Below are 22,067 nucleotides of genomic sequence, written 5' to 3'. Positions count from 1 at the left end.
TGGCCCTATGTGTTTGTTTATTGTTGTTATTATCTACTACTTAATGAAGGAAATCATGCGGTATTTGACCTTCTCCCTCTGACTTATTTCACTTTGCATTATACCCTCAATGCCCATCCATGATGTCACAAATGGCTGGATTTCATCGTTTCTTACGGCTGAGTAGTATTCCATTGTGTATATATACCACAGCTTCTTTATCCATTCGTCCCTTGATGGGCACTTAGGTTGCTTCCAAGTCTTGGCTATTGTGAATAACGCTGCAATGAACACATGGGTGCATGTACCTTTACAAATTGGTGTTTTCAAGTTCTTTGGATAAATACCCAGCAGTGGGATGGCTGGATCATATGGTAGTTCTATCCTTGATTTTTTGAGGAATCTCCATACTGTTTTCCATAGTGGCTGCACCAGTTTGCACTCCCACCAGCAGTGTATGAGAGTTCCCTTCTCTCCACATCCTCTCCAACACATGTTGTTTCCTGTCTTGTTAATTATAGCCATTCTTTTTTTTTTTTTTTTTTTTTTTTTTAATTTTTTGTTTATTGCAGTAACATTGGTTTATAACATTGTAAAAATTTCAGGTGTACATCATTGCACTTCCATCTCTGCATGGACTACATCATGTTCACCACCAAAATACCAAACACATGTACCGAATTATCCCTTTCACCCTCCTCCCTCCCCCCCTCCCCCCCGGCAACCACCAATCCAATCTCTGTCCCTATGTGTTTGTTTATTGTTGTTATTATCTACTACTTAATGAAGGAAATCACACGGTATTTGACCTTCTCCCTCTGACTTATTTCACTTTGCATTATACCCTCAATGTCCATCCATGTTGTCACAAATGGCTGGATTTAAGTCGTTTTTTATGGCTGAGTAGTATTCCATTGTGTATATATACCACAGCTTCTTTATCCATTCGTCCCTTGATGGGCACTTAGGTTGCTTCCAAGTCTTGGCTATCGTGAATAAGGCTGCAATGAACACAGGGGTGCATGTACCTTTGCAAATTGGTGTTTTCAAGTTCTTTGGATAAATACCCAACAGTGGAATAGCTGGATCATATGGTAGTTCTATCGTTGATTTTTTGAGGAATCTCCATACTGTTTTCCATAGTGGCTGCACCAGTTTGCACTCCCACCAGCAGTGTATGAGAGTTCCCTTCTCTCCACAACCTCTCCAACACATGTTGTTTCCTGTCTTGTTAATTATAGCCATTCTGACAGGCGTGAGGTGATATCTCATTGTAGTTTTGATTTGCATTTCCCTGATAGTTAGTGATTTTGAACATCTTTTCATGTGTCTGTGGGCCATCTGTATATCTTCTTTGGAGAAATGTCTGTTCAGGTCCTTTGCCCATTTTTTAATTGGGTTGGTAGTTTTTTTGTTGGTAAGATGCATGAGTTCTTTATATATTTTGGAGATTAAGCCCTTATCAGAAGTATGGTTTGCAAATATCTTCTCCCAATTGTTAGGTTGTCTTTTTGTTTTGTTGATGGTTTCCTTTGCTGTGCAGAAGCTTTTTAGTTTGATGTAGTCCCATTTGTTTATTTTTTCTATTGTTTCTCTTGCCCGGTCAGACGTGGTGTTTGAGAAGATGTTGCTAAGACTGATGTCGAAGAGCGTACTGCCTATGTTTTCTTCTAGAAGTTTCACAGTTTCAGGTCTTACATTCAAGTCTTTAATCCATTTGGAGTTAATTTTTGTGTATGGTGTAAGGTAAGGGTCTACTTTCATTTTTTTGCATATGGCTGTCCAGTTTTCCCAACACCATTTGTTGAAGAGACTTTCTTTTCCCTATTGTATGTTCTTGGCTCCTTTGTCAAAGATTAGCTGTCCATAGATGTGTGGGTTTATTTCTGGGCTTTCGATTCTATTCCATTGATCTGTGTGTCTGTTTTTGTGCCAGTACCATGCTGTTTTGGTTACTACAGCTTTGTAGTATATTTTGAAATCAGGGAGTGTGATACCTCCAGCTTTGTTCTTTTTTCTCAGGATTCCTTTAGCTATTCGGGGTCTTTTGTTGTTCCATATAAATTTTAGAATTCTTTGTTCTATTTCTGTGAAAAATGTTGTTGGAACTTTGATAGGGATTGCATTGAATCTATAGATGGCTTTAGGAAGTATGGATATCTTAACTATGTTAATTCTTCCAATCCAAGAGCACGGAATATCTTTCCATTTCTTTGTGTCTTCTTCAATTTCTTTCAGAAATGTTTTATAGTTTTCGGTGTACAGATCTTTCACCTCTTTGGTTAAGTTTATTCCTAGGTATTTTATTCTTTTTGTTGCAATTGTAAATGGGATGGTATTCTTAATTTCTCTTTCTGCTACTTCGTTGTTAGTGTACAGAAATGCAGCTGATTTTTGTATGTTGATTTTGTATCCTGCAACTTTACCGTATTCGTTTATTACTTCTAAAAGTTTTCTGGTGGATTCTTTGGGGTTTTCTATATATAAAATCATGTCATCTGCAAATAGTGACAGTTTCACTTCTTCCTTTCCAATTTGGATCCCTTTTATTTCTTTGTCTTGCCTGATTTCTCTGGCTAGGACTTCCAGTACTATGTTAAATAGGAGTGGTGACAGTGGGCATCCTTGTCTGGTTCCTGTTCTTAGAGGGATAGCTTTCAGTTTTTCACCATTGAGGATGATATTAGCTGTGGGTTTCTCATATATGGTCTTTATTATGTTGAGGTACTTTCCTTCTATACCCATTTTATTCAGAGTTTTTATCATAAATGGATGCTGTATCTTGTCAAATGCTTTCTCTGCATCTATTGAGATGATCATGAGATTTTTATTCTTCATTTTATTAATGTGGTGTATTACGTTGATTGATCTTATATTCAGTTAGTCAAGGAAGATCCTCTTTTCAATTTTGAGAAAAAAAATACAGAAAAGTACAAAAAATTACGTGCAATCACCCATGTTGTATTTACTGCCAGTCATTTTTTTCTTAAAAATAAAATATAAAATAAAGCAAAATTTCCCTTTACTCACCACCCTCGATCCCGTTCTTCCCTTTGTCCCAGAGGCAGCTACTATCATGAGTTTGGTGTTTTTCTCTCTAGTTCATTAAAAAAGAAGTATGTATTTATAATACAATAAAGAATGTAATATGTAAATGATACTATAATACTTATAATGATAATATATAATACATATATATGTGTATGTCTGTGTTGTGAATAATATATTTAGTATTACTTGTGTGTGTTCTTGAATTTTCATAAATGGTTCATGCTAAGCATGTCATTCTGCATTGTGCTGCTTTCGTGCAGTCTCTCGTTTTTGAGATCCCTCTGTGTTGCTGTGTATTGAGCTAGTCCGTCCCTGAAGGATCTTTGTGTTGTGGCATTAAGTGAAGGCCAGAAATAGAAAGCTCAGGTGTTAGAATATAGTCGGGTGTAGCTGGGGGACAGTGACCAGAAGTGCCTTTTTTACCCGCTAGAAAAGATTGCCACCAAAAATTAGAAGTAGATAATTGTCAGTAACATCATGGGACGATTTTTCTTACTTCCCATTTTACTTTTTCTTTGGTAGAAATTTGTTTATATTTTCCAGAGACTTCATCAATAATGCTTCAGAGTCAGACTAAAAATAAATATAGACCTATGGTTACCATTTTGGGGTTTCCAGATCTGTTCGTTGGGTCCCTAAAGGTGATAAAAGGTATCCTTGAGGTGTATGTAGTAGTTCAGAAAACCAAATGGAAATCATAGTCAGGCTGCCTATGCTAACTTAAATACCAAGTTTTAGAAGCTTTTGGTCAGTGTTATGTCAACTCAGTTGGATAACATATTAGCTGTCTCATGCCGGAAACTCTATTATATGTGTCTTTAAAATGATTTTTTAAGGAACAGTTGCATATAGTATCTTAGATGAACAGTGAGGTGAATTTTGACAAATATATTTATTCATGTAACCAACCCCCCAGTCAAAATATAGAGCATTTCCATCGCCCTAGAAAGTTCTTTTGTGCTCCTTTCAAATCTCCCTCCCTCTACGAGGCAACCGCTATTCTCATTTCTATCCCCATAGACTAGTTTTGCTTGTTCTACAATTTCATATAAATGAAGTCATGCAATATATATTCTTTTGTGTCTGGCTTCTTTCTCCTAACATAATGTTTTCGAGATTCATCAATGTTGTTGTATGTATCAGTGGTTCTTTTTTTTTTTATTGCTCTGTGTTATTCCATTGTATGAGTATGCAACTATATTTATCCATTTTGGTGATAAATATTTGAGTTTTCAATTTATTTCCAGTACAAATAAGGCTGCAATGAATGTTCTTGTACAAGTCTTTTGGTAGCCAAACAGTTTCATTTCTTTTGGGCAAAATACTTAGGAGTGGATTTTTTCTATGTCTAACTTTGTGTGTTTTGATTAATTAATGATGAGAAAAATTGTCAATATATGCAATCTGACGGGTGAGACTTTCAAAATAGAAGTTGTACAAGGAAAGGAAACTAATAAACAGAGCCCTTTGTGTTGAAATGGTTGACTCTGCTTATTTCACTCATTCTGTTTGTTACAGGAGAAGTGAAAACTCATTCCTTGGGTTGTTTTAATATTTAGGTGAAATCCGATCCTGAATATGAGATCCATTTTTACCAGTGTAGCTCTTTATTTGTTTTTTTTCCCCTCCCCTTTCTAATGGACTATTGTAGAAGAAATGGAGCTGTCACCCACATCAAGATTCAGAACACTGGGGATTACTATGACTTGTATGGAGGGGAGAAGTTTGCCACTTTGGCTGAGCTGGTCCAGTATTACATGGAACATCATGGGCAATTAAAAGAGAAGAATGGAGATGTTATTGAGCTCAAATATCCTCTGAACTGTGCAGATCCTACCTCTGAAAGGTCAGTGACACTTTAGTAACTGCAGAGTGTCTCGTGCCACGGATGTTATGTGAGTGCGTTATGGGGGTTTGGCTTGTATCTGTTTCTCACGCTGTAAAAGTTTTACTAAAGTAAGAATAAAAGGATCAGATTATTCTCAGAGTGCCCTTTTCTTGCAAAAGCTTCAATCAGTGTTTCTTATACTTATTCTACAGGAGTCTCAGACTATTCCTGTATATTCTTGGTACATGTAGTAATTTTAAGATTATTGAACGTCAGCTGATAATCTTTGAGAGTTGCGAGAGGAAAACAAATGATAAATGGAGACACCAGAATAGCTGCAGTTCCCTGTACTAGCTTCCGACCAGTTATTCAGCAGTGCCACCAACAGATGTCAGTTTAGGCTCAGAAGTGGAAAAGCAGAGAACTCAGAGGGTCAGATTTTTCATCAGTTCTTCTATGTTATATCCACAAATGTGTGAGAATGCCCTTGCTTAAAGGGAATTGTATTACTTCAGAGATTCTGTCCCCCATGTTGGAACTAAGCTGACGAAAGCTGGGGCTTGACTTGTTTGTATTGATTTTATTGGTTTTCTGCATTCCCAGTCTCCTCTCTGACTCAGTATAAATTCAGGGTCTCTTAATCAGGTTAGTATATTTTGGATCTTCAGGTAGGTTTCTTCAATTTGCACCTTCATGTCAATGCAATTATATGCTGATAATTTGTTTCTCCAGCCACCACTATAGCCTCAAGCAAAAAGTTGTCAGCCAACTCGGTGCAGTTTATTTCTGAATTTTACTCTGTTGAGTTGAGGGTGGATGAAAAATAACTTGGAGTATATTCCTTTAGTGATGAGCCGTTAGCATTATCTGCCACGGTAGTGCTTGCTTTCTTACCAAGATCCTAAAGCCACTAATATTATAAATATGACTATGTTAAGATGTTTTCTATAGTAACTTAGAGCAGTGTTGTCTCCAAGTCTGTCCTTGGATGGCCTTCATCAGGACTCTGGTGTGCTGGTTAAAAATGCAGATTGCTGGGCCCCAGTCAGACTTAGTGTATTGATATCTCTGGTTGGAAGGCATGGGAATTCACATTTTTAGCAAAATCGCTCACTCAAGTCTTTTGTGCATTAAAGTTTTAAATGATAACCCAGTATACAGTCCAAAGATGTTGACAGCAACCTTGAAGGCTGTTGAAGTATAGGTTGGAAATATGGAAAAATTTGGAATGCTAGAATTAATTTATAATGAAAATCCTTTTTTATGTGGTGTTCACATGCCAAAGCAAGGGCAAACATTCAAAGGATTCTCTGTCTCTACCATGACTTTCTATTGTAACTTCTTTAAATGGTTGTGATTAAATAGTTGGTTCTTTTAGAGTTGAGCAATGGAGAAATGACAAATTTCATTTTTAAAAATGGAAAATGTAAAAGAAAATAGGAAAGACTGAGGACCTTTGTCTCCAGGTGCCTGTGGGCTCATTTAAGAAGTTTAGTGGTCATTCTTGACATCTTTATCATTTTTTCTGCCTTTTTGAGATGCAAGTTCTATCTTTTGTGGGATTGATCAATCTCTTGGAGGAAAGTGTCTGTTTTTAATTGTGTTTAGGAGAGCTGACTAAATATAGTAGTTTCATGAAAGAATATTGTGAACCCATGGCAGAACTCAATTCATTTTCATTTTAAAAATTTAGGTGGTTTCATGGACACCTCTCTGGGAAAGAAGCAGAGAAATTATTAACTGAGAAAGGAAAACACGGCAGCTTCCTTGTGCGAGAGAGCCAAAGCCACCCTGGAGATTTTGTTCTCTCTGTCCGAACTGGTGATGACAAAGGAGAGAGCAATGACGGCAAGTCTAAAGTGACCCATGTCATGATCCGCTGTCAGGTAAAGCCCCAATTGAGTGATAGGTCTGGCAGAATGTCGTCTTGGGGTGATTTTTCTGCTGGGAAAAGATACACACCATCACTTCCAAAGTCAGATTTTCTTTGCTGGTTTAGTCAAGGGCTTCTGCACTTTTAGTACATTGTTTATTGTGTTTCATCATTTCAGAACTTCATTAAATTATTTATTTCCAGTCTATGTCTAGCAGATTAAGTCGTGCCTCGGTGCATCACCTTCTGCCCTGCAGGATCTAGTCTGGTCATGCTTGATTGCGGCTAGAGTCGGCTTCAGTCTCAATTTCTAAAGGGATGGCCTTGGCTCCTCCTTCAGGTTGTCACAATCTAGCCTGTGACTGCATTTGCCTTCATATCACAGAGTTCCTGCATTAAGGCTGGGATGATTGAACTCACTATTTCTTGATTTTAATATGGTGACTGGACCAAGGAGGTTGATTCTTGGTCAACTACATCAAACTTTGTTTTGATGTAATTTCCTAAATAGTAACTGTCTATTCACTTATTGCTTCAGTTAATAAAATTTTTTAAAAAAGCTTTATTGAAATATAATTCACACACCATACAATTCACCCTAAAAGTGGACAATTCAGTGGTTTTTAGTATATTTACAAATTATGCAACTTCCAACATTAATTCCAGAACATTTTCGTCACCCCAAAAAGAAACCCTGTGTCCATTACCAGTCAGTCCCTATTTTTTCCCCCTCTCCTCAGCTCTTAGTAACCACTAATCTACTTTTTGTTTCTATGGATTTGCCTATTTTGGATGTCTCATATAGAGGGAATCATGTAATATGTGTCCTTTTGTGTCTGGCTTCTGTTACTTAGCATTCTGTTTGCAAAGTTTATCCATGTTAGAGGATGTATCAGTAAACTCTTTGTTGTCAAATATTCCATTATGTGGATATACCACATTTTGTTTATCCATTAAAAAATTGATGGACATTGTGGCTATTATGAATAATGCTGCTGTGAACATTGGTGTACAAGTTTTTGTGATATTCTCTGTTTGATGAGATATCATGCCCATGTTTTATTTAAATTTGTAAAGTATAGTTTCCTTTAATTTTTCGAATATATTTATACTAGCTGATTTAAAGTCTGTCTGGGCTTTCTCAAGGATAGTTTCTATTGAGTGCTCCCCACCTCCATGTATGGGCCATAACTTTCCTGTTTCTTTGCGTCTCATGATTTTTTGCTGGAAACTAGACATTTTAAATAATATAATGTGGGAACTCTGGAAATCAGATGCCTTCCTTTCCCTGGGTTTGTTGTTGCTACTTTTTATTGTTGCTGTGTGTGTATTTTGTGACTTTCCTGTATTCTTTGTCATGTACACCTACTGAAGTTTTGCTTGTTTAGCTTAGTGGTCAGTTAATGATTGAACAGAGATTTCCTTAAATGCCTTGAACCATTAAGTCTGCCAGTCTTTGCCTGGGGGCCTCTGTGTGTGTGTGTTGGGGCACGCCTTCAGCACTCTGGCAGCTTAAAACTCTGACTTAGCCTTCACTTCCTGCTTGCACAGAACCTCAAGGTCAGCTAGAGGTGAAGATTAGGGCCTTCTTGGATCTTTTCTGGACTCCACACAGCCCTGCACATACACGTGGCCTTCTAGATTCTCAAGAATATTTGGAGGTTTTCAGAGCCCCCGATGGATGTTGCCTAGATTTTCCTTTTAGGTTTTTGGTTAGTCTCTTATTTGCCCTAAGTGGTATTGCTGCTTTAACAGCCGTGATATTAAACAATTGCTGCTGATTGTTTTTAGCAGATGCCCTGAAGACAGGGCTGAGTGAGCTCTAAGTCAGTTAAACAAAGACAAGCTCTGAAAACAGGCCTTTTCCAAGGAGCTGCTAAACAGGCCAAATAGTGATAATTCTCTTGGGATAGGTCCCTTGAGTGAGCTCCAAATCCATTCTGTGCCCTCTGGTTGTGCTAGATTGCTTGTTTTCATAGCCACTGTGGTTACGAGGCTGTTGGTTTTCAAGGCTACCAAGAAGCTGGGGAGGACGGGTGGGAATAAGGCAAGTTACAAGGCCACAGTTTGTTCTGCACAGATTGAATCTTCAAGATGCAATCATTTTTCTTGCATAAATGCTCCTTGAACTGTTGAAAGTTCTTGGTTAGTTTTCAGAATTCTGAAAAAGTTGATGATAATTTTTGCCAATTTTCTTGTTACTTTTCTGGAAGAGCAGATTTTCAGATGTCCTTGCTCTGTCATTCTGAAAGTGCTTCTCCCCCTCCTCCCCAGTTTTATTTTTTTTATTTATTATTTTTTTTGTGAGGAAGATCAGCCCTAAGCTAACATCCATGCCAATCCTCCTCTTTTTGCTGAGGAAGACTGGCCCTGAGCTAACATCTGTTGCCAAGCCTCCTCCTTTTTTTCCCTTTTTCTCCCCAAAGCCCCAGTAGATAGTTGTATGTCATAGCTGCACATCCTTCTGGTTGCTGTATGTGGGACACAGCCTCAGCGTGGCCGGAGAAGTGGTGTGTCGGTGTGCGCCCGGAATCCGAACCCAGGCTGCCAGTAGCGGAGCGCGTGCACTTAACCGCTAAGCCACGGGGCCGGCCCTAAATAGACTATTCTGATCTCCTTGTCAGAAAAAATTTCCTGGTCTCTGTTTATGATTTCCCGTTTAAATTTTCATTAGAAATGAAAGTAAGAGTGTGTATATTGGGCTTCAGTGCTGCCTCACCGCCTTGGGGTTTGTTGTCTTTCAGAAAGAAATAGTTATTTACCTTCTATTCGGCAGCCTTATTATGTATAGTCACTTAGCCTGGAGTATAAGTAAATAGTAAAGAATACTGTTTTTCATTATTTCAGCTATTTAGTTAACTTATGAAGGAGAAACTTTTTTGTGCCCTAGTTAATGTTGGGTACTTTTTTAGAGCTTCTCACACCTCACAGTGAACTCTTTGACATTCGGTCAGCCTCTCCGTTTTCATCATCTTTGTTGCTTCCTTCCTTTGTGCTCCTACAGCTGTTTGATCTTTCCATTACTGAGGGAGAGTTAGTCTTTGTACTTCAGTTGCGAAAAACAGTAACTTAACATAAAGGTCATAATTTTTTTTTTCTTTGAAAGGAATTGAAATATGATGTTGGTGGAGGAGAACGGTTTGATTCTTTGACAGATCTTGTGGAGCATTACAAGAAGAATCCCATGGTAGAAACACTGGGCACAGTATTACAACTCAAGCAGGTGAGCACATTGGAAAGCTAAAGCTCCATCTTCTTCGAGAGTTAAAAAAATCCTAATATAGGGGCTGGCCCTGTGGTGCAGCGGTTAAGTTCGTGTGCTCTGCTTTAGTGGCCTGGAGTTCGCAGGTTTGGATCCTAGGCACGGACCTACTCACTGCTTACTGAGCCATGCTGTGGCAGGCGTCCCACATATAAAATAGAGGAGGATGGACACGGGTGTTAGCCCAGGGCCAATCTTCCTCAGCAAAAAGAGGAGGATTGGCAATGGATGTTGGCTCAGGGCTAACCTTCCTCACCAAAAAAAAAAAAAAAAAAAAAAAATCCTAATATAGAATATTCTAAATATATAGAAATAGAATAGTATCATGAACCTCCATGTACCCATCACCCAGCTTCAGTTATGATCAACTCATCAAATATTGTTTCGTTTATTACTCCACTCTTGTGGTATTTGGAAACAAATTCCAGAAATTACATCATTTCCATGATTATCTCCATATGTATCTCTAAAAGGCCTTATAGAGTTTTTTTTCCCCCCCAAAGCCCCAGTAGATAGTTGTATGTCATAGCTGCACATCCTTGTAGTTGCTGTATGTGGGACACGGCCTCAGCATGGCCGGAGAAGCGGTGCGTCGGTGTGCGCCCGGGATCCGAACCCGGGCCGCCAGCAGCGGAGCGCACGCACTTAACCGCTAAGCCACGGGGCCAGCCCCTTATAGAGTTTTTAAAGCAAGTTTTCACCATAGATCAGCCTTTGGTTACCTTTAGTTGATCACTCTTTTTTGTGTGTGAGGAAGATCAGCCCTGAGCTAACATCCATGCTAATCCTCCTCTTTTTTTTTTTGCTGAGGAAGACCGGCTCTGAGCTAACATCTATTGCCAATCCTCCTCCTTTTTTTTTGCCCCAAAGCCCCAGTAGATAGTTGTATGTCATAGTTGCACATCCTTCTAGTTGCTGTATGTGGGACGCAGCCTCAGCATGACTGTAGAAGCGGTGCATTGGTGTGCGCCCGGGATCTGAACCCCGGGCCGCCATTAGTGGAGTGTGTGCACTTAACCGCTAAGCCACGGGGCCGGCCCTAGGTGGTCACTCTTATTCACTTTGGAGTTATTGCTATTTCAAAGTTTGCTTTTATTATTACTTAGTGGCAAATTATATCATCTCTCTAAATAAAGTTGTGGTCAATTTATAAAGAAAAACAGGTTCAAATTTATATCAGCAGAGTAAAGTATGTGTGGAGATTGAAGAAAGATATATTTTCTGACAGAATAGAAAAGAAAGTGAAACTGTATTTGAAGACTTTATTGTGAGTTACTGTGTCCTGTGAACTTTCTGTTCTTGCCTTTATAAATACCAACATAGGAGTCTTTTTTTTTTTTTTGCGTTAACACTGTTTCCTGTAATACTTTCTTCATTTCACACCAACTGCTGAATTTGATTAGCCCCTCAACACGACTCGTATCAACGCTGCGGAAATAGAAAGCCGAGTTCGAGAACTGAGCAAATTGGCTGAGACCACAGATAAAGTCAAACAAGGCTTTTGGGAAGAATTTGAGGTAAGTTATTAAAAAAAATTTTTTTACATGAGTTATTAAGTCCTGTTTTTAATGGAAGAGAAGTTGGTCTTGTGTTTGGAATTAGATCTGAAAGACTTGAATCTGCGTCCTTTCTTAATTTGGCTGTTGATTGACATGGAACAAATTGCTGAGGGGGCTTCTTTGAAATAGAAGGGCATTGTGTTCTGGGAGAAGGGAGTTGGCAATTAATATTAAATGGATGAGCCAGTAGTTCCATTTAACTCTTTTGGTTTGGACCGCTGACAAAAACCCAAAAAAACAAAAGTATCTAAAACCTTTGGAAGATTTCCAGTATTGGCTGGGGTCTTTAGAAGGAATCTATAGCCTTATTGCAGTGAGTAAGTAAATAAAGGAGAAATATCTCATGGTGGTTTTAATTTGGAGGTTGAAATTTATAACTTTGGGAAGTTAAGTGAACTGATTTCTTTCCTGAAACCAACTTGGGTAGGAGAATGTCTCCAGTTGGAATGTGCTGTATTCCTGTTGCACTCTGGTATGTCACTTATGAATTTATATTGTAATCTCATTCTCTCTCTTTTCATCCGTTTGACAGAAAACATCCTCAAAAACAAAGATTCTGCCATATTTACCTTCGTAGTTATCCGTAGCTTGTAGCCCAGTGCCTGGTACAGAGCAGAAACTCCATAAATATTTGTTGATGAGTATTTACATTTAGCTAATATTTGTGTCATTTTATTATTACTACTCTGTTTATGGGAATGATTATTCCATACTTTTTATAGGACTTTAGAATTTACAAATATTTGTGGAGTGAATGAATGAATGGCCACATGAAGTCTTTTTAACCACAGTATCAACTAGATTAGGTAGATATTATTTCCATTTTACAGATGAGGAGCCGGAGGCTCAGGGAGGTTAAGTAAATTGTCCAACCTATACCACAAATATTGATTGAATTGTGGCATTGGGTACAGAATAGAACATTCACAGTCCTTGCTCAACATTGCTGAACAAGAACTTGAAATTCTTTCATCCCAGGCATTGAGTTAGTCCCTGAGGACACCATGGTGAACAAGATAGAAAGGGTTTCTGTCTTTAAGGAGCTTGTAGTTGAGAGACCGAAGACAGTGAGGAAAAGCATCAACGAAAAAGTGATGATAAACACGTCAGAATTTTTAAATCTCAAGCTCGGTGTTCTCTTCATTCTGTCCCACTGGCCTAGATAATACAAGGCAGCATTTCAACATTCATTTAATTACATTCACTTCATTTCTTTTAATCTTCATAAAGCCTCCTGAGGTAACATGGGTAAGTACAGAAGTTTTAGAAACCTTACATCAAAATTTGAATGAAAAAACTATTTTTCAAAGCTTTTTATTATGCAGAATTTCAGATATATACAAAAGCTAAGATAGTGGTATAATCATGGCAATATACCTGTCACCCAGCATTAACAGTTGTTGATATGTGGTCAGTCTTTTTGAACTACATCTCACTCACTCCCCAGCCCTGGCTTACCTTGAAGCAAATCCAGATGTCATTTCATCTGTAACTCTTTCATTTGAAAAATTATAACCAAGGGGCCGGCCCCGCGGCTTAGCGGTTAAGTGTGAGCGCTCCGCTACTGGCGGCCCGGGTTCGCATCCCGGGCGCGCACCAATGCACCGCTTCTCCGGCCATGCTGAGGCCACGTCCCACATACAGCAACTAGAAGGATGTGCAGCTATGACATACAACTATCTACTGGGGCTTTGGGGGAAAAATAAATAAATAAAAATTAAAAAAAAAAAAATGAAGCTTTTAAAAAAAATGAAAAATTATAACCAAAATATCATTATCACACCTAAAATGATTAACAATAATTCTTTAATATTAACACCTATCAGTCACTCTTCACATTTTCCCAGTTGCCATATCCACGCACACACATATTTGCAGTTTGTTTGAATTGAGAAGTGCTTTTTCCCATTTGACTATGAAAAAGTTTTGAATGTATATAAAATAGATTTGTATAAGGAACCCCCATGGACTAGTATCAGCTTCATCAGTTACCCCAGACATCATATTATTTTATTCATAAATATTTTAATATTTATGAAATCCTTAAAAAATTAACCGGAATACAACTACCACATCTAAAACAAGATAGAAATTCATCACATATCCAGTCATTGTTCAGATTATGGCAGTTGTCTTATAATTTAAAAAAATTGTTTGTGGTATCATTATTCAGATATGCTCCATGTGTATCTCTCTTTTAAAAATCTTAAATTTCTTTTGATATTTTGACTCCCCTTCCATCCTCTCTCTTCCTTCCTCTCTCTTTCCTTCTCCCTCTCCCTCTGTCTTAGGTCGTTCAGGCTGCTGTAACAGAATACCACAGACTGGATAGCTTATAAAAAACAGAAATTTATTTTTTACAGTTCTGGAGGCTGGAAGTCTGAGATTGGGGTGCCACCGTGGTCGGGTGAGAGCCCTCTTCCAGGTCCCAGACTTCTCATTGTATCTTCACATGGTGGAAGGGGTGAGGGAGCTCTCTGGAGTCTGTTTTATAGGGCACTAATCCTATTCACAAGAACTTCATCCTTATGACCTAATCACCTCCCAAAGACCCCACCTCCTAATACCATCACGTTGGGCATTACGATTTCAACATATAAATTTTGAAGGACACAAACATTCAGACCTTAGGACCCTCTTTGTTTTTGTTTTTGTTATTAGAGAAAGCAGGTTCTTTGTCTTGAGAGTTACTTATGGTCTGGATTTTGCTGGATGCATTAGGAGGTACTTATGTGCTGTTGTTTCTCTTTTTATTTTCTTAGCAGCCACTGATAATTATTGCCTCAATGCATTAATTTATAAGGGGTGTAAGATCATGATATTCTAACTTTATCATTCCTTCTTCATTTATTAGAGGGAATATTTCTATAAAGATAAGCTTTTCATCACCAAGGCAGGATAAATGCTTGATTCTTTCCTTTTTACTAAGCAGTTTTCAAAATAGCATTCTCCCCAGTTTTTTTTTTTTTTGTATCAATATATACTCATGGATTTGTGACACATTTGGTGTGCTTCTATCTGTGGCATTTATTATCGTTTTTGTTGCTCAGATATTTTTGCTTTGGTCACTGGGAGCCTGTGCAAGTTGGCTTCTAATCCTTATACAACTTGAATAGTTTTTGCTAGATTTCTTATTTTTTGGTGTGATAAGTTGTTACAGGATAATACATTTCCCATGTCTGAACTGGAATCAGTCATTCATCCAAGGAGCGACTTGGCTTCTCTCCTTCTCTCTTGTTTTCCTCCCTTTGTTCCTTCCTTCTCTTCCTTCCTTTTGTGGGAAGTGGTACTTAGAGATGATAGTCTGGGAGCCAGAGGTGCTCATTGCTACTAGGTTGGTTATTGCCTTCTCAATGGATGGAGCTAGAAAAAATTGTTTTCTTGAAATAAACTATGAGTTCAAATTCAGGACTTCAGGGTTTTTACTAACCTCATTGATCTTATCCCTGTATCTCCTTTCTCCTGTGTCAGAAATCCCACTTCTTGAAGCCATAATGTGATTACTTATTTGCTTTATCCCACATTGCACAGTCTCAGAATAATAAGACTTCCACTACTGAACTCATTTGTAATAGTCCCTTTCTGTGTGGTTATACACTAAGTGGATATACAGTTAGGTTATTTGTTTCATTTTATGTTTGAATTTTAGAAATTTCTATAAAATTTTATAATTACATAAAATATTGCTTTTGAGTCTAGTCAAAGCTAAAAAGTATATTCAAAGAAGTATACTTTCTATCCCTGTCTTTTCCTCCGGATATTTATAGCCATTTTTTAAAAAGTTGTGGTTTATCATTACATTTTAAAAAGTATAAGCAAATACATATTTTCCTATCCCATTCTTTCTTGGATAAATAGTAGCATAACTTTACACACTTTTTTCCCACTTTGCTTTTTTCACTATGCTGGAGATCATTCCGTAGTAGTATCTAGAGATAGCCTTCATTCATTTTTACTGCATAGTACACCATTGTGTGGAAGTACTGTAGTTTATTCAACCTATTGATGGGCATTTGGATAGTTTCCAAGTGTATTACAAAGAGGATACAATGAATAGCCTTGTGCACACATCTTTTTCTATGGTTGCTAACTGTTGTTAATATTAACTTTTTTTTTTTTTTGGTGAGGAAGATCAGCCCTGAGCTAACATCCATGCCAATCCTCCTCTTTTTGCTGAGGAAGACCGGCCCTGAGCTAACATCTATTGCCAATCCTCCTCCTTTTTTTCCCCTTTTTCTCCCCAAAGCCCCAGTAGATAGTTGTATGTCATAGTTGCACATCCTTCTAGTTGCTGTGTGTGGGACGCTGCCTCAGCATGGCTGGACAAGCAGTGCATGAGTGCGCACCTGGGATCTGAACCTGGGCCGCCAGTAGCGGAGCGCACGCACTTAACCGCTAAGCCACGGGGCTGGCCCCTATATTAACATTTTTTTAATGTTCTGTGTTAAAAAAATGATAGTTGTTACTCATTTTTAATTTTTTATTATATATTGTACATGATTTTGGTTAGTATATTTAAAGTCTGCAAAATACTGTTTTTAATTAAAATTGAAAGGTGTCGAACTGTTTTGGTAAATATAAGAAATAGTGAGCGCTGGCCCCGTGGCTTAGCGGTTAAGTGCACGCACTCCGCTACTGGCGGCCCGGGTTCGGGTCCTGGGCGTGCACCGACGCACCGCTTCTCCGGCCGCACTGAGGCCGCGTCCCACATACAGCAACTAGAAGGATGTGCAACTACGACATACAACTATCTACTGGGGCTTTGGGGAAAAAAAGGAGGAGGATTGGCAATAGATGTTTGGTCAGGGCCGGTCTTCCTCAGCAAAAAGAGGAGGATTAGCATAGATGTTAGCTCAGGGCTGATCTTTCTCACACACACACGCAAAGAAATAGTGAGCTATTTTGTAATCTAGACCCATTTTAATGTCACACTTCCTTTTTTGTGTGTGTATGTGTGAGGAAGATCAGCCCTGAGCTAACATCTGATTACAGTCCTCTTTTTTTGCTGAGGAAGATTGGCCGTGGGCTAACATCTGCGCTCATCTTCCTCTACTTTATATGGGATGCCACCACAGCATGGCTTGACAAGCAGTATGTTGGTGCGTGCTCGGGATCCGAACCTGCAAACCCCAGACCGCCGGAGCAGAGCGCACGCACTTAACCACCGTGCCACTGGGCCGGCCCCCTACTTCCTTTTGAAATGGTAGCTGAGGTGATCATTTGTATAGACCACTTTTCCTTTAAAGTGACTATGAACTTTAAAAAAAAATTACACCAGTGAGGTGGGACTCTGCAGTGGTAGCTTCTTTAACACTAAGTTCACTTAGGGCAATGCTTAGGGAAACAAAGTCAAACTTTCTGAAGAGCTTGTTATAGTGGGGGTGTTTTTCATGATCCTATTGGTGGGGTCAAGATGTGAACTTAGAAGGAACCCCTAGGTGGCGTAATGGTTAAGTTCTCATGTTCTGCTTCGGTGGCCCAGGGTTCGCAGGTTCGGATCCCAGGCACCTATGTGCTGCTCATCGAGCCATGCTGTGACAGGTGTCCCACATACAAAATAGAGAAAGATCAGCACAGATGTTAGCTCAGGGCTAATCTTCCTCAGCAAAAAGATGAAGATTGGCAACAGATGTTAGCTCAGGGGCCAATCTTCCTCACAAAAAAATAAATAAAAGAAGGAACTCCTAGCCTGACTTGCTGGCCATGGAAAAAGAGGGTTGATTTTAAATGCTGACCTGATGGTTTTACTCTGAGCCATCTCAAATTCAGGTCGTCTTTTATACAGCAAAAAGGGGGAAAATTTGAGTTGGCTTTCAGGGGAAATGGAAAAAAACAAGATCACATCTGTACCCTACAAGTTCTTCGTACTGGTCAGGCTGAGGTGATAAATTGTTATGAGCTAAATCAGGGCGTTAACGTTTTATTTAAACTGAAGCTAGATCTAAATGGCTGATGGCCTGCTTTGTAGATCTCTTATGTACCTGCTTCTCAAATCCAGTCAATTTTAAAAGCTTGCCCTTTAAGGTTGGAGCCAGGGAAATAAGGCTGAGAACAGAACAAACCATTTTAGGAAAAATTAGATACGTGGAGGCAGAAATTCATTATAATCTAAATCCTTTGAAACTAAAGTTTGATCCACAGCAGCAGGGCGTTATTATTGTAGTGATTGTACCTTAGCTGTTTCCTGGATGATGATAAATTTGGGATCAGTTTCTTCTCACAGTGTGCTCTGATGGTCTTTAAAATGAACCAAAGCTCTAAACTGCAGTGCCATTGGTAATGTAACTGACACCTATGTTTTGTTTGTATGCCGGATTCCTGGTTGTCTGTAAAATTCTACATGTCTTTGCAGGTATGTTTCCCCAGGAGACACTTATAAATTACTTTTTCTTTTGACTCATCTTAAAATACAAAGTCTCTTGTGAAGCTCTTTGGTTCTTTGCTCCTGAAATAAATTCAGGTTGATGATTTTCTTCTAGGATATGTTGTATGATCAAGACATTGCAAACCCAAGCCTCTGATCTTTCCTAGAGATTGCCCATTTCTGATCTGTGTAAGCATCTTGTGTCTCCTGCATGTCTCTGTTTGTGAATATAAAGAGGTGAATAATATTTCTAGATTTGTTGAAATGACGTAAAGTTCTGCTTGAATGAGACTGATGCTAAATAAATGAAAAGGCAGGTTACGATCCTGTTGTTTTGTGCCTGTGATGTGCAAGTTACCTGAAACCTGAATCAGCCCTTGTGCATCACGGTGAGATGCGTATTGCATGGCTGCATTGACAGGGTATTTGCCTTCTCCCTGTGCCTGCCCCTCCCTTTGAGTCCTCTAGGCCTGAGCTGCCAGGGGGCACTGTGGGCTGAGCCTGCACACTGCATCTGACTGCAGGACCCAAGTTGAGGATGGAAATCTTGCTGCTGACAGTCCTTCGACCCCCACTCTTTTCCTTCACCCTCCTCCTCCATCTTGCTGCCCACTCTGTATCCAGTATCCCTGCTCTCCTCACACCTGCTTCATCCTTCTTTTCCTTCAGCAGATTTCTCTACTTCTGGACTTACAAACCTTACTTCTAGCCCCTTTTAGATATTGAAACTTTCAGTCTTTGTACCAAAGTCTCAGAGATTCTCATTGGCTCAGATGCCATCCATCTCTGTTCCAAGGACATGATCACATAGAACAAATGTGTCTGCACAGACCACCCTGATTGGGGAAAAATAGTTCTCACAGATGAGGACTGTAGGGACTTGGGCAGATACCCCAAAAATATCTACCACGAACGGTAGACGCTGGTGGCAGCAGTGATTCGTTCATTCATTTAGCAAATATTTATTAAGTACAGACTCTATGCTGGGCTCTGTTCTAGGTTCTGGGGATGTAGCAGAAACAAATCAAAGTCTTTATCCTCATGGATCCTGTAGTCAATTAGGAGAGACAGACAGTAAACAAAGAAACAAGGGAATATTCAATACATGAGATGGGGATAAGTGCTATGGAGAAAATAAAGTAGGCTAAGGTAAAAAGGATAGGCTGATGGGGGCGTCACCATTTTACACAGGCCTCTCAGACAAGGTGGCATTTGAACAGAGACCTGAAGGAAATAAGGGAATAAGCCACGCAGATAAGCCCAGGAGGAACATTTCAGGCAAAGGGAACAGCAAGTGCCAAGGCCCTGAAGGGGAATGCACTTCATGTGTCGCATGATCAGCCAACAGGCCAGTGCTGGTGGAGAGGAGTGGGCCAGAGGATGGTCTGCAAGGGGGAGGATAGAAGATGGGAGACCAGCAAGAGGGCAAGTTGCAGTAGTCTGAGGAGAGAAATGATGGTGGCTTGGACCAGGGCAGCAGCAGGGGAGGTAGTTGGGTTCTCGAGATATTTTTTCTTCCTTCCTTCCTTCCTTCCTTCCTTCCTTCCTTCCTTCCTTCCTTCCTTCCTTCCTTCCTTCCTTCCTTCCTTCCTCCCTCCCTTCCTCCCTCCCTCCCTCCCTCCCTTCCTTCCTTCCTTCCTTCCTTTTTTTTGGTGAGGAAGATTGGCCCTGAGCTAACATCTGTTGCCAATCATCCTTTTTTTGCTTGAGGAAGACTAGCCCTGAGCTACCATCCGTGGCAATCTTCCTCTGTTTTGTATGTAGGACACTGCCACAGCATGGCTTGATGAGCGGTGAGTAGATCTACGCCCAGGATCTGAACCTGTGAACCCCGAGTCACTGAAGTGTAGCACATTGAACTTAATGACTATGCCACCAGGCTGGCCCCGTCTTGAGATATTTTGAGGGTAGAATTGTCAGTATTTGAAGGTAGAGTTAACAGATTATGTGGTAAGACAAAGGTGAGGCAAGAATAAGATGAAAGTTTTTGGCTTGAGCAATTGGTAGGATGGTGTTACCATTTATTTAGGTGGGGAAGACTGGCAGGAATGGGTTTTGGGGCAAGTGATCAACTTTTATTTTGGACATGTTAAAGTTTGAACTGCCTATTAGACATCTAATGCGAATATGATTCTTCGACTAATTCTATGATGTTATGGGTGGGAGTGTACTAGAACGCTCTTCCTTCCTACTTCTTCTTGCTAACATGTCTTCAGTATTCAGTTCCCAGCCTCAGGGTCATTTTCTCAGGGAAACCTTCCTTGACCCCTGTCCCCATGCCTAGATTGGTTCTTCCTGTTGTGTGTGCACATAGCAGTGAATTCTTTCCTTTATAGTCCTTGGAATTCATGAATAATTTGTGTGGTTATTGGTTTCATGTTTGTCTCCTGTACTCTGAATCTATAGAAGCAGATAACATTACTAGGTCTGTTGGAATAAAGAGAGGTTGTGCTCAAGTGAAACTGATGTGAACAAATAAAGAGAGACACTTTGGTCCTGCTATTTTATGTCTGCTGTGTGTGTATCAGCTAAGAAAATTGGTCCATGGGCCCCACAAAGATGGGTAGTCCTGTTTTGTTTACTGTAGCCCCAGTATGCAGCAGAGAACCTGGCACACAGTGGGCACAAAATAGGTATTTGTATTGAGTGTTGAGAGAGGGTCGCGTTGGATTCAGACCCTTCGCGTATATTCAACAGAGAACAGCTTTCTGATGCTTAAAAAGTATGGAGGAATGTTCCAGGCTTTGTTTTGAGGTGTTCCTCTTTATTCTCAAACAGTTTTCATTTGGAGTCCCCTGTTTGAGGCTTGGTGAATGTACATTTTAGTCTTTGAGATCCCTGTACACACTTGCCGAAGAGGAGCTAATTCAGGGTTGCAGTGATGAATTTCAGGAAGATATTAGTTTTGAACCTTTTGTTTCTGATTTAAAAGGAAACCACAACACATACACAAAAAGCCCACATGCCACCTTATTAACTGGGGTTATTTTTTCCCAGAACTTTAAAGCTTGTTTTCCTTAGTAATTTGTTTTTTTTTTTAAACTCAGCCTCCTTCTGTTACACAGACCTCTCTTCTCTGTTGTAGTCTCAAGCTGTTTTCAGCGTGCATGGGCATTGCCGTCACCTCACTGACAGCTACACAGCTCTCCTGAATTCTGCCGGCAGCTCTGCCAACCAGCGTGTCTCCAGGAGAAGCCAGTGTCTGTCTTCAAACCCACAGTCCAGTTTGATTTCTTTAAAGTGATTACATCCTGCTCAGGGGAGCTGTAAATTCTGCTTTGAGATGGTTAGGTTTTATGGAAACAAGACTTTAACTACACCCCAAAGCTGTGTCTCGAATAATAATTCTTGCTAGTGATCTCTATTGGAAATCTTCCCCTTGGTGACTAAGCCCTGCCACGTTGACAACAGCCCCCAGCCAAGGCTCTAGCCTTGTGCTGAAAAATGCTCCGGGATGGCAGGCGTGAGCTGTAACCAAGATTTTCCATCTAGGCCCGGGCTCCTAGTTGCTTAATAGAAGGGCTGCTACATTCCTGTGGGCAGAGCATTGCAGTGGTTATAGGTTTTGTTTCCATGGGTTCCATTCTGGAGAAATTCCTTTGTTTCTTTTGGACTGTTTCTTTTCAGCGTCTCTCTCTCTCTCTTTCTTGTTCTTTTCCCCTCCCTTCCTTGAGAGTTGTTTTCATTGGCTGGAGCTGCTTGACACCTTTACAGAGAATTTAAGAACTGAAGTTGCTTTTGGGTGCTTTAACATCTCTGCTTCACTTTTCCTGTTTGCCTTTAAATGACCTTGCTACTTTCTGTGTCTGCCATCGCCCTGTCTTCATCGAGTGGGCCTGTGCTGCGGCTTCCGTTTCTTCTTAGCTCCTTCCTTCTTTAACCTTGGAATGTGACTTCCCCCAATATACTGAAATAATACATTCAGGAGACACCAATGGCTTTCTATTTTTTTATTTTTATTTTTTTGTGTGTGTGAGGAAGATCAGCCCTGAGCTAACATCCATGCTAATCCTCCTCTTTTTGCTGAGGAGGACCGGCTCTGAGCTAACATCTATTGCCAATCCTCCTCCTTTTTGTCCCCCAAAGCCCCAGTAGATAGTTGTATGTCATAGCTGCACATCCTTCTAGTCGCTATATGTGGGACGCGGCCT

The 22,067-nt window shown here is 39.8% G+C and overlaps 1 protein-coding gene across 1 annotated transcript in view; it reads left to right on the top strand.

Moving 5' to 3' along the window:
- PTPN11 (protein tyrosine phosphatase non-receptor type 11) overlaps positions 1 to 22,067 on the top strand; it is a 92,200-nt gene that overhangs the window by 29,765 nt on the left and 40,368 nt on the right. Inside the window, exons 3-6 of the mRNA XM_004429964.3 lie at positions 4,682 to 4,876; positions 6,552 to 6,744; positions 9,838 to 9,954; positions 11,397 to 11,510. Coding sequence (XP_004430021.1) covers positions 4,682 to 4,876; positions 6,552 to 6,744; positions 9,838 to 9,954; positions 11,397 to 11,510 — 619 coding nt within the window. The remainder of the gene's footprint in view (positions 1 to 4,681; positions 4,877 to 6,551; positions 6,745 to 9,837; positions 9,955 to 11,396; positions 11,511 to 22,067) is intronic.

Source organism: Ceratotherium simum, chromosome 35, assembly GCF_057802395.1.
Source record: "Ceratotherium simum simum isolate JZ-2026a chromosome 35, ASM5780239v1, whole genome shotgun sequence".
NCBI lineage: Eukaryota > Metazoa > Chordata > Mammalia > Perissodactyla > Rhinocerotidae > Ceratotherium > Ceratotherium simum.
This window is presented reverse-complemented; position numbering and strand designations above follow the sequence as displayed.